Source organism: Thecamonas trahens (genome assembly GCF_000142905.1).
Source record: "Thecamonas trahens ATCC 50062 unplaced genomic scaffold supercont1.31, whole genome shotgun sequence".
Classification (NCBI taxonomy): Eukaryota; order Apusomonadida; family Apusomonadidae; genus Thecamonas; species Thecamonas trahens.
Window position 1 is genome coordinate 54475 of NW_013657649.1, and position 11089 is coordinate 65563.

Consider the following 11089-nt stretch of genomic DNA (forward strand, 5'->3'; position numbering starts at 1 on the left):
GGCGCCAGTGGGTGATGGGGAGGAGGAGGAGGAGGAGGGGAGGATCAGAGGAGGACAATGATAGTCGTCATGCTCACGTGGAAATGAACTGGTCAGCGTACTGAATAAATGAATGGAGAGGGGTGGCAAACGACAAAGAGTGAACGAAGGTTATTCATTGATGGCGAGTCGATTGTTTGATTGAGCGGGATAGGGGGGGGGGGGGGGGTGGAGGGGGGATGATCATTGCTGCTGATGCGGGCTTGAACATTGTGATTGAAGGGAGGGGGACAGCCTGGCCGTGATGAGCATGGTGATCAGGCCTCAGGCCGTGATGAGCATGGTGATCAGGCTGTGATGGGCATGGTGATCAAGCTGAGCTCGATTGAGTCGGCCTCAGCGGCTGCTTGGCACAGGCATCGATACGCATGAAATCCATTCACTACTTTGACGCGATATCCTTACCGGACCTGATCTTGATTGCGGCTCTCTGATCTCAAACCAAACGCGCTTGTGCGACTCGGAGCAGCCGAGGCAGGCAGCGGCAGGTTGGGATCCATTCGGACCGAGGCGGGAGGGAGGAGGGTGCGACGGCAGAGGCTCGAATGCGAGGCAGACGACCGACAGCCAACATTCATCGCAGTTTACGTAGAGGTGTACATGGCTGAGGGAGGAGGTGAGAATGTTGAGGGCAGAGTCGGGTTCTCGCTCTCGTTAGCAGGGCTTGCTCGGCAAGGAGGTGGTCATGGAAGCAGCGGGAAAAGCGGCGAGAGTTTGAAGCGACGAGGCAAGAGGAAGCGGGACACGAGTGGCGGTGAAGGAAGGCAATCAGTGTCATCAGAGGCGCTGGGTGGTGGCAAGCTGGGGAATACTGCATCTGGATCGGTATTTGATACGGCCATGGCTGGGATGGGCGGCCGGTTGAAGGTTGATGATGAGGCCATCACCGCTGCCAGGGACGACTCGGTGCCCATTCCGCTGACGGCTTCGGCCTGGCACGGCGGCGCAAAGATGGCATCGATGGCATCGACGGCGACGGAGGAACATTTCGTGGGTGAGGGAGGTGAGGATCTGCCGTTGCCACCAGCCAAGAAGGCCAGAACGGGCGTGGCTGAGGTTGTGGAGGTAGCCGCAGCTGCCGAGACCGAGGCTGAGACCGAGACTGAGGCCGAGGCCGAGGATAAGAGCCGAGCGAGTGAAGAGCCGGCGCAAGTCTTTGGCCTCATCATCCGCAAGCCAAAGGAAGCACAAGCGGCGGCGGAGGCGGCGGCACAGAGGAAGGAGCTCCCGCTGCTGCTGCGCAATGTGATTCCCTCGGTGGCGGCAGCCGGGCGCGGTGGTGAGGGCGAGAAGATCAAGGCTGACCTTGCGGTCCGCCCTGACGAGATGAAGCCAGAGGACTACGAGGGCACTGTGCCCATTGAGGCCTTTGGCAAGAAGCTGCTGCTGGGCATGGGCTGGGCCGACGGCGAGCCCATCGGCGTGACAAACAAGGGCCTCAAGGAGCCGATCGAGTTTATCCCGCGTTTCGGCCGCCGCGGCCTCGGAGCTGCCGCGGGCGGCAAGCCAGGCAAGCCGCAGCGCAGGTACATCAAGCCTGGCGAGAAGCGCACATCCTCGCGCGATGTCGTCCTTCCGCGCGATGAAAATGGCCGCGTCCGGCACTACAAGGCCATCTCGGAGACCCTGGTCTCGGTCGACGAGGTGACCAAGATCGAGGTTGGGACCGCGGTGACGGTGGTGGCGGGCAAGCACAAAGACGTGACCGGCATTGTAGTCGCTTTTTCTGGTGACGGCGCCACTGCACGGGTCAAGACTCAGAGCGCAGTCCTCAGCGTGCCGATGAGCGGGCTTGTCAATTCAGCGTCGCTCGCGCTCGCGCCGCCGGCGCAGCCGGCCACCGCCGACGTCAAGGCCGATGTCAAGTCCAAGTCCAAGGCCAAGTTCAAGTCCAAGGCCAAGAGCGCAACGTCGCCATCGTGGCTTGTCCCCAACATTCGCGTCCGCATCATTTCCAAGCGCTCGTTTCACAACGGCAAGTACTACAACTGCAAGGCGACCATCCTCGACGTTGTCGCCCACAAAGTTGCTTCGCTCGTGCTCGACACCGGCAAGGTGCTCGACAACGTGCGCCAGTCTGTGCTCGAGACCATTGTGCCACGCTCTGTCGGTTCACCGTTGCGCATTGTCCGTGGACAGCATGCCGGCGCCAAGGCGCGGCTGCTAGAGCGGTCATCGAGCAAATCGCGGGTTGTCGTCCAGCTCGACGATGACGAGACGGTGGCGCTTGATCTCAAGTTTGACGACGTTGCCGCCATCGCCGAGCACCGCTGATGAGAACAAGAGTAAACAAAGTGCGAGGCCGGCTTGCTGCCAGCCAGCCGTCACTCGTACTCGTACTCGTACACATCATCAAGATCAACAGTGCTCGCTCCAAGCGTCGTCGTGGCGTCGTCAGACATGCACCCAGAATACGACTCGCCATCGCTGCGGTCGGACGAACGGATCGGCGCATAGTCCGAGGCGGTGGTGAGGACCCGGATGAGAGAAAAGGTAAGCACCAGAGCAACGGGAAAACCCGCAGCAGCGGCAAAGGCGGCACCGAGGCTGACCTGGGCAGACACGGTCGCCTGCCGCGACTGGGGCGACACCACTGTGCCGAGGAGAATGCTGGGGAGCGCCGAGAACACTACCGCCGTCGCAAACAGCCCACACGAGGTTTTGGCCCAGTTGCCTCCCTTCCTGCCAGTCTCCATGGAGCGGAGCCGGCGTGAGGAACATGTCCGCTTGCAGGTCAGCGCAAGCAGGCCCAAGAGGAGAATGCCGGTGACCAGGAGCGCGACGCCCGAGATCGGACCGACCGCCGCCATGCGCGACCAAAAGCCGGCGTAGTCGGGATGGCGATCGCGAGCGGCAGCAAGCTCGAGCCGCTCGCCGTTGATGTCGGCATGCCAAAGACCGACCAGAACAGTGTCCGGAATGGGGTGCCCCTCCGAGCGCTTGGGCGACGAGTCGTCGCTACCAGTGTTGGCCGTCAACCACGTCGTCGACGCCAGGAGCATGATGAGACCAAAGACGGCGGCGACAAAGACAAGAAGCTGCAGGACAAGACCCTCCCGCGGGGAAAAGAGCTTACGCCCACGGCGCTGTGCATCGGAGCGCGACATGCAGCCATCGCGGCGGCAGCACGACCACCATCCCTCGCGAGTGCAGCAACACTTGTAGCCGATCCAGAGCGAGACAGCGGCCGCAACGAGGCAGAAGAGGACCAAGACCAAGACACCACCAGCCGAAGCCTCCGCAGTGCACTCGGGGCTCCCGCTCGCAGGCTTGTAGCTCTTAAAGGCGCCATCGTACAAGCACTCGTTGTCGGTGCAGCATCCGAGCACACGCCCGGCGCCATCCTTTGGCTGACAGCCCGAACACTCGCTGTCATTTGGATCATAGCCAGCCACACGAGTGGCAGACATACCAGCCATGACCAGCACCACCATCATCGTCATCGCCATCCATCTTGTCGTCCATGATGTCATTGTTGCCAGCGACGGATTCGGCCAACGTTCCGCCTGCCTGCCCTTGCCGCTTTGCTCCCTTCTTCCACCTCTACCGCCTGGATTAGCGCTTGGAGAACCGTAAGAACTTGGTGGCGGGCAGCTGGTTCTTCCAGCTATGTGAGGTGTGAGTTGTGAGCTTGTGTGACAAGTGGGTGAATGAGGAGCGGAAGAGGGAAAAGGGGAGGGGGGGGGGCTGGAGCAGGGGGGGCGGGGTGTCGGGAAGGTGATCGTCTTGAACGACTGAATACGGGACGAGAACGATCGACTCTCATGCATGGCTAACGATTGTTTCTCGAAAAGGCAATGAGCCCAACGATTATTTCTCAATGGAATGATTCCCAACCGCCCCGACGATTATTTCTCAATGGAATGATCACCCCCCCGCCCCCCGCCCCAACGATTATATCTCAATACAATGATCACCCCCCCCCACCCCTCCCACCGCCCCAACGATAAATTCTCAATGAAATCATCGATACACGCTCAATAGAAAGCAGGACAGCCACCACCACACACCCCAGCCAGCCAAACCCCCCCCCCCCCACCTGCCACCACCCCACTCCACCACATCACACTCATGTGGCGGCGGAGTGTGAGCACGAGCACGACATGTGTGGCAGACATGGTGCGGGTGACAGGAGCTGCAGCAGGCGCTGGTGGTGGGTGGCTGGCTGGCTGGAGGTCGGCGGCCGGCGGCGCGACATGGGCGAGGGACAGGGGTTCTGGCTATGTTTTCTTTTCTCTGCATGCAGGCTCGAATTTTGTGACGGCTGGTCGGGCCTTTCATGCGCAGGCATGCCGGGTATATGACCGAGCTGGTAGAGATGGCGATGGTGCTGCTGCGCTGGGCACGGAGCTCATTCCGCTCGTCAACAAGCTGCAAAAGGTGACCGCTACCCTCGAGCAGGAGCTCGATCTGCCACAGCTGGTGGTTATCGGTGGCCAGTCGTCGGGCAAGAGCTCTGTGCTGGAGGCCTTGGTGGGCCGGAACTTTCTTCCGCGCGGAACAGGCATCGTTACCCGCCGTCCGCTTGTTCTGCAGCTGAACAAGGCGCCCGAGGGCGAGAACGCCGAGTACGGCGAGTTTGCCCATCAGCCCGGCAAGGTCTATGCCGACTTTGACGCCATTCGCAACGAGATCGAGGCCGAGACCGACCGGGTGACCGGCCGCAACAAGGGCATCTCGGCCAAGCCCATCATTCTGCAGATCACCTCGCCGCATGTTCTCCCGCTGACCCTTGTCGACACGCCAGGCATTGCCCGGGTACCTGTCGGCGACCAGCCTCGCGACATCGAGGCTCAGATTCGCAACCTTGTTCTCGAGTACATCACCAAGCCCGGGGCTATCATTCTCGCCGTCCAGCCAGCAAACCAAGACCTGGCGACGTCGGACGCGCTCAAGCTCGCCGCCGACGTCGACCCGGCCGGCCACCGGACCATCGGTGTCCTCACCAAGCTCGACTTGATGGACGCCGGAACCGACGCGCTCGACATCATGCTCGGCAAGGTTGTTCCGCTCAAGCTCGGCATTGTCGGCGTCGTCAACCGCTCGCAGGCCGACGTGGTGGCGTCCAAGTCGGTGGCCGCTGGCCTCTCGGCCGAGGCCGCGTTCTTTGCCAACCACCCCAAGTACGGCCCTATTGCCGAGTCGTGCGGGACGGCATACCTCGCCGCCAAGTGCTCGACCCTGCTGGGCAAGCACATCCGCCGGACCATTCCCAAACTCAAGTCGCAAATCACGGGCCTCCACGCTGAGACCCTCGCCGAGCTCGAGTCGTTTGGCACCGAGCCGTACTCGGGCCGCGAGGGCAAGCGCGTCTTTGTCCTTCAGATCCTCAACAAGATCTCCAAGACCTTTGCCGACCAGGTCGATGGCCACACTCACTCTGCGACGCGCGAAAATACGCTCACCACCGACGAGCTCAACTCGGGCGCTCGCATTCGCTACGTCTTCCAGAACGTCCTTGCTGATGCGCTCGACGACATCCAGGTCGAGCTCTCCACGGCTGACATCCGAACCGCCATCAAGAACGCCGCCGGCACCGCGCCGGCCCTCTTTGTTCCCGAGGCCGCCTTTGAGCTGCTCATCCGCACCCAGATCGCGCGCCTCGGCGAGCCGCTCCTTCACGCCGCTGACCTCGTCCACAACGAGCTCCTCCGCGCCCTCTCCTCGCTCGACCTCCCGGAGCTCGAGCGGTTCTCGCACCTCAAGGACTCGTCGTCTGAGGTTGCCGCGGACCTACTGCGCTCGTGCATGCGTCCGACCCGCAAGATGCTCTCCAACCTCGTCGACTGTGAGCTCTCGTACATCAACACCAACCATCCCGACTTTACCCGCGGGCCCGAGCTCCTGGCCAACTCGGACTCAACCGTCGACGACTACGAGCCTGCGCCGCGCGCCGCGCCGTCGCGCCCAGTGCACTCGAGCTCGTCAGAGTCGAGCGGCCCAGCCTCGTTCCTCTGGTCGCTCTTCTCTTCGGGCTCGGACGAGAGCTCGCGCGCCACTGACGCGCGTGGCACCGCCTCGCGCTCGCCGCCCGAGGTTCTCCGCGTCGACGGCAAGCTCTCGCGGATGGAGACCGTCCAGGTCAACCTCATTCTTCGGCTGCTCGACTCGTACCTTGGCATTGTCAAGAAGAACCTCCACGACATGGGCTCCAAGGCCATCATGCACTTTCTCGTTCAGAATGCCAAGGACAACATGCAGCGCGCCCTTGTCTCCAACCTCTACAAGGACGAGCTGACCGAGCGTCTTCTCCGCGAGGACCAGCGCGTGGTCAAGCACCGTGCTGCACTCGAGCACAAGCTCGAAGTCCTCGAGGACGCCAACGACCTGCTGCAAATGGCCGAAATCCACCACCTTGACCTTGACGACGAGTGGGACCCGCTCACCGATGCTGGCTCCCACCACACCTCTGGCTCCCACCGCTCCCGCCGCCGCAGCCTCGGCAGCTCGGCCATGGGCGCCCGCGGCCGCCGCGATGACGACGACGAGTACCGGCCGCGGTCCCGTTGGTAGTAAAAGTGGTGCAGACGTGCAGGAGGACGTCTGGTGATGATGTTTTGTTTAGTGCATGGCACCCGCAGCGCGGGCGGCCATGCGGCGCTCACCAGCTGCGACGCGGTCGGCGTTGACGTTCTCGCGGGTGTACTCGGGAGCGTGCATGGGCACGAGGCGGAGGAGGAAGCCGATGGGCAGCGAGATGAGACCGACAAGAAGCGAGCCGAACCAGGCGCCGACGCCGAGGCCGGTGACCTGGGCCCAATCGCCGGCGGCCTCAACGATGAAGACCTGCATGAGAGCAGTGGCGACCCAAATGGCGCCAAAGAGCCAGTTGGCAAAGATGTTCTCAAAGCAGTTGATTTCCTGGTGGATGCGGCGGGTGTTGAACTCGTTGAAGAGCTGGCACCAGACAAAGGCGTTGAAGATAATGGTAAAGTGCTCGGTCTCGTACTGCTCGACGTTGAAGATGTTGTGGCCGTCGTAGAGGAGGACGAGGGTGACAATGAGCTGGAAGATCGACTGGCCAATGATGTGCATCCACATGACGAGCGAAACGAGGCGGTCCTCGTTACGGGTCGGCATGCGGTCGAGGAGGCCCTCGGACGGCTCCTCGGTGGCGAGGGCAAGCGCGGCGAGGGTGTCCATGATGAGATTGACCCAGAGGAGCTGAACGGCCTTGAGTGGCGACTCGCCCTTGTCGTTGGAGACGGCGCCGATAAAGGCGAGCGCGACGGCGACGACGTTGACGGTCAGCTGGAACTGGAGGAACTTGCGGATCGAGTCGTAGACGTTGCGGCCCCAGAGGACGGCGGCGACAATCGAGGTGAACTTGTCGTCCATGAGGATGATGTCTGCAGCCTCCTTGGCGACCTCGGTTCCGGTCACGCCCATGCCAAAGCCGACATCGGCCTTGGAGAGGGCGGGCCCGTCGTTGGTGCCATCGCCGGTGACGGCGACGACCTCGTCAAAGTCGACCTGAAGCCGCTCCACCAGCCGCTGCTTGTCGAGCGGCGCCGAGCGGGCGAGGACGGTCATGGCCGGGAGGATGTGCTTGAGCTCGGCGTTGGTGCACTTGGCAAAGTCGGGGCCCTCGAGCGCGGTGTCGAGGTCCGGGTCGTAGATGTTGCACTCGACGGCGATGGCGCGAGCGGTGTCAATGTTGTCGCCGGTGACCATGCGGACGACAATGCCGGCCTTCTGGCAGTCGAGGACCGACTGCGGGACCTCGGGGCGGATGACGTCGTGGATGCCGGTGATGCCGATGACAACCGACTCGGAGATGTCCTCCTCGTCCCAGTTGTCAGCCGGCGGCATGGCGAGATCCTTGTACGCAAGGCAGATGGTGCGGAGCGCGTGCTGCGCCATGTTGCCGATCTTAGCCTCGAGCTCGCTGCGGATCTCGGGCGTGAGCCGGCGGACATTGCCCGACGCGTCGAGGTACGACACGCACTCAGCGAGGACCATCTCGGACGCGCCCTTGACGTAGTGGCGGTACATGCCGTTCGAGAGACGGACAACGTACGACGAGCGCTTGCGCTTGGACGAGAACGGGAAGGCCTTGACCTTGGAGCCCGACGAGTCGGCCTCCTCGCGCATGGCGCGGTAGTCCGGCAGCGAGCCGCGGACCTGCCGCGTGAACTTGAGCAGCGCCTGCTCGGTCGTCGAGCCGGTCCACTCGAGCTTGCTTCCGCCGCCCTCCTTGGACTCGACGCTAACCTCGGCGGCCGACGAGTTGATGTTGATGCCCTGGAGGATCTTGAAGAGCAGAGTGCCCTCCACGCCCTCAGCCTTGGGCCCGACCGACCAGTCCTTGACCTTCTTGGCCAGGAGCGCGTCGTCAGCAGAGTCGATGCCGGCCAGCGACTCGCCGGCAATCCAACCGTCGACCACCGTCATCTCGTTGCGGGTGAGCGTTCCGGTCTTGTCGGAGCAGATGACCGTGGCACGGCCCATGGTCTCGCATGCCGCAAGCTTACGGACCAGGTTCTGGTCCTTAAGCATCTTGACCATCGAGTAGGCCAACGCAATGGTGACGGCGAGCGGGAGACCCTCGGGCACCGCCACCACCACAATCGTGATCGACGTGATGATGTACTCGGTCATGAGCTCGAGCGCCTCGTTGTCAATCTTCTTGCCCTTGTCAACCTGCATGATGAAGAACTTGACCGAGAGCACAATGAAGAGAATGACGGCAGCAAACATGCCAAGCTTGCCAATGTCCTTGGCCAGCTTGTCGAGCTGCTTCTGCAGCGGCGTGTCCTCGGGCGGCACGCGGAGCGCCATGACGGCACGTCCGTTGTGCGAGTCCATGCCGACGCACGTGACCAGCATCACCGCGTCGCCCTCCTTGATCTTCGAACCCGAGATGAAGAACGGGTTGTGCTTGTTCTTGTGGCAGAGATCCGGCTCGCCGGTCTGGCCAGACTCGTCCGCAGCACACGAGTTGCCGCTCACGTACAGCCCGTCAACAGGCACAATGTCGCCTGTGGAGAGCTGGAGCAGGTCACCCACCACAACGTCAAAGACCGAGATCGACTGCGCAGACTCGGAGCCCGACCGCAGGACCTTGACCGACTTGTCGTCCTTCTGCTTGTTGAGTTTCTGGAACTGCTGCTCCTTCTTGTAGTCGTTGAGCGCCGTGACCATGACCACCAGCGTGACGGCCACAAGAATGGCCGCACCCTCGATCCAACCGGCGGCACCGTCGTGCGACGCCACCGTCACGCCCAGAATGAGCGACACAATCGCCGCCACAATGAGCAGAATGAGGATAAAGTCCTGCAGCGTCTCATAGCAGAGCTCGAGGAACGACTTGGTTGGCGCCTCCGGCAGCCGGTTGGCTCCGAACCGCTCGCGCCGCGACGGAATGGTCGAGACGTCAATACCACGATGCAGGTCCGTTCCGAGTGCGTTGGCCACACCCTAAGGAAAAAAAAAAAGAAACAAGCACCATTCGCAGCAGCAATCACAGTAGTCATAGTGGCCATATCCATGGTGGTGGTAGGAGTTGCATGCGTGAGTAGGAGGAGCGAGCAGGGGGGGGGGGTGGCGCGGGATAGCCTGAGACCAAAAAAAAAATGGTCCCAACGGGCGCCATTCTGCAGCCCACAATCGATGGCTCTAAGTGTGACAAGAGGCCAGGTAGGGAGGGGGGGGGGGGAAGGGGGAGGCAGCTGCGCTGCATGGAAGAAGGATTAGATGGTGGGGTAGTAGGATATGTGTGGGTGGGGACAATGGTAAAGTGGGGAGGGGGGGGGGAGGGGGCTGGAGGAGGAGGTAGAAGCCACGGGCAGCGTGGGTGTAGGGGACGCCCAGCCCCGTTCCCCTTCTCCGTACTGCAATGCAAGCAAGCAAGGGCGGCAGGTCACACGAAAGCACCAAAAACTGAAAACTGAAATCATTCGGCCAACGATAAAATGATGGAGAAAGAATTGGTTGGTCGGTGGTTGGTAGCAGCGGCAGTGGGAGGCGGCCGCGGGGGGGGAAGGGGGAGGGGGACGTACGAGGAGCTTGCCCATCTTGCGGTAGAGCTTGGGGTTTTGCGGGTAGAGCTCGTACAGCTCGTCACGGTTGTACTCGAGACGCTCTGTGGGCTCGCCGCCCATGCCAGAGGACGAGGAATCGTCATTGGCAGCAGCCTTGACCTGGACGAGGCGGGCCCTGATCGAGTTGGACCGCTTTTCGCCAGCGGGTAACGCCCGAGACAGCAACGTCGGCAGGCGCAGCCGTGTTGGACTTGGTCTTGCTGCCGCCACGAGCCGCACGTGGCTGACTACGAGCTCCGCCGTCCTGGAGAGTACCTCCTTCCTCGTCCGAATAGAACGAATCGTAGTACGAGTACGACCCCGACCCGTCATCAAGAGGCGAACGTGCCGCCATGATGAGCTTCCGAGTGCAGTGTGCTCACGACTCGTCGACTTTGCCTTTGCCCTATTTTGCCGTTTGGCGGAACGCTGACAACTGGGCGTGGAGTGGTGTGGGTAGTCAGCGGGCTTGGTGCGTGGATGGGCTGGTGCGTGGATGGGCTAGTGCGTGGATGGGCTGGTGCGTGGATGGGCTGGTGCGTGGATGGGCTGGTGCGTGGATGGGCTGGTTGGTGCAGGGTTAGGATGGCGCTGATCGGACCGGTGCAGGGATGAGCCTGGCAGTCATCGGCGTGGTGCAGTGATGAGTCTGGCAGTCATCGGCATGGTGCAGTCATCGGCGTTGTGCAGTGATCTGCCTGGCTATATAATCCCTGGCTGTTATCGGCGTAGACGGCGACGATGCGGGTGAGAATGAGCAGGAGGAAGAGCAAGGGGAAGGGCGGCATGGATACAAGGAAGACACCACTCGTCGTCAAAGCCACTGGGGCGTGTAGCACGAGCAGAGCAGGGACAATGCTTGCCAGGATTGTGCATGAGCATGAGGTGAAGAAGCGGGAGCAGGCGCGGACCAAGGGTAAGGGCTCAGGGGGTTGGGGGGAAGGGAGGGGGGGGGGGGGGGGGGGGGGGTACGGGGGGGAACGGTACGTACGGGGTACGGTACTAACGTTGGACTTGATCTAGGTGAT

General features: G+C 62.2%; 5 protein-coding genes across 5 annotated transcripts in view; 3 read left to right on the forward strand and 2 right to left on the reverse strand.

Moving 5' to 3' along the window:
* Positions 1–879: 879 nt before the first annotated feature.
* AMSG_07111 (G patch domain and KOW motifs-containing protein) lies at positions 880–2313 on the forward strand (the record flags this gene model as incomplete). Its single annotated transcript, XM_013901131.1, has 1 exon — positions 880–2313. One exon carries the CDS (start codon positions 880–882, stop codon positions 2311–2313), a length of 1434 nt encoding a protein of 477 aa, XP_013756585.1.
* A 50-nt stretch (positions 2314–2363) lies between these two features.
* Positions 2364–3504, reverse strand: AMSG_07112 (uncharacterized protein; the record flags this gene model as incomplete). The annotated part of the gene is made up of 2 exons (XM_013901132.1): positions 2364–3315; positions 3452–3504. 2 exons carry the CDS (start codon positions 3502–3504, stop codon positions 2364–2366), a joined length of 1005 nt encoding a protein of 334 aa, XP_013756586.1.
* Positions 3505–4339: 835 nt separating this feature from the next.
* Positions 4340–6552, forward strand: AMSG_07113 (dynamin-A; the record flags this gene model as incomplete). Its single annotated transcript, XM_013901133.1, has 2 exons — positions 4340–4351; positions 4390–6552. 2 exons carry the CDS (start codon positions 4340–4342, stop codon positions 6550–6552), a joined length of 2175 nt encoding a protein of 724 aa, XP_013756587.1.
* Positions 6553–6600: 48 nt separating this feature from the next.
* Positions 6601–10416, reverse strand: AMSG_07114 (calcium-transporting ATPase PAT1; the record flags this gene model as incomplete). Its single annotated transcript, XM_013901134.1, has 3 exons — positions 6601–9459; positions 10041–10214; positions 10243–10416. 3 exons carry the CDS (start codon positions 10414–10416, stop codon positions 6601–6603), a joined length of 3207 nt encoding a protein of 1068 aa, XP_013756588.1.
* Positions 10417–10866: 450 nt separating this feature from the next.
* The window catches only part of AMSG_07115 (RT14 protein), a 1144-nt gene continuing 921 nt past the window's right edge, over positions 10867–11089 (forward strand). The window contains exon 1 of the mRNA XM_013901135.1: positions 10867–10977. Within this exon, the coding sequence (XP_013756589.1) occupies positions 10917–10977 (61 nt within the window). The 5' untranslated portion in view covers positions 10867–10916. The remainder of the gene's footprint in view (positions 10978–11089) is intronic.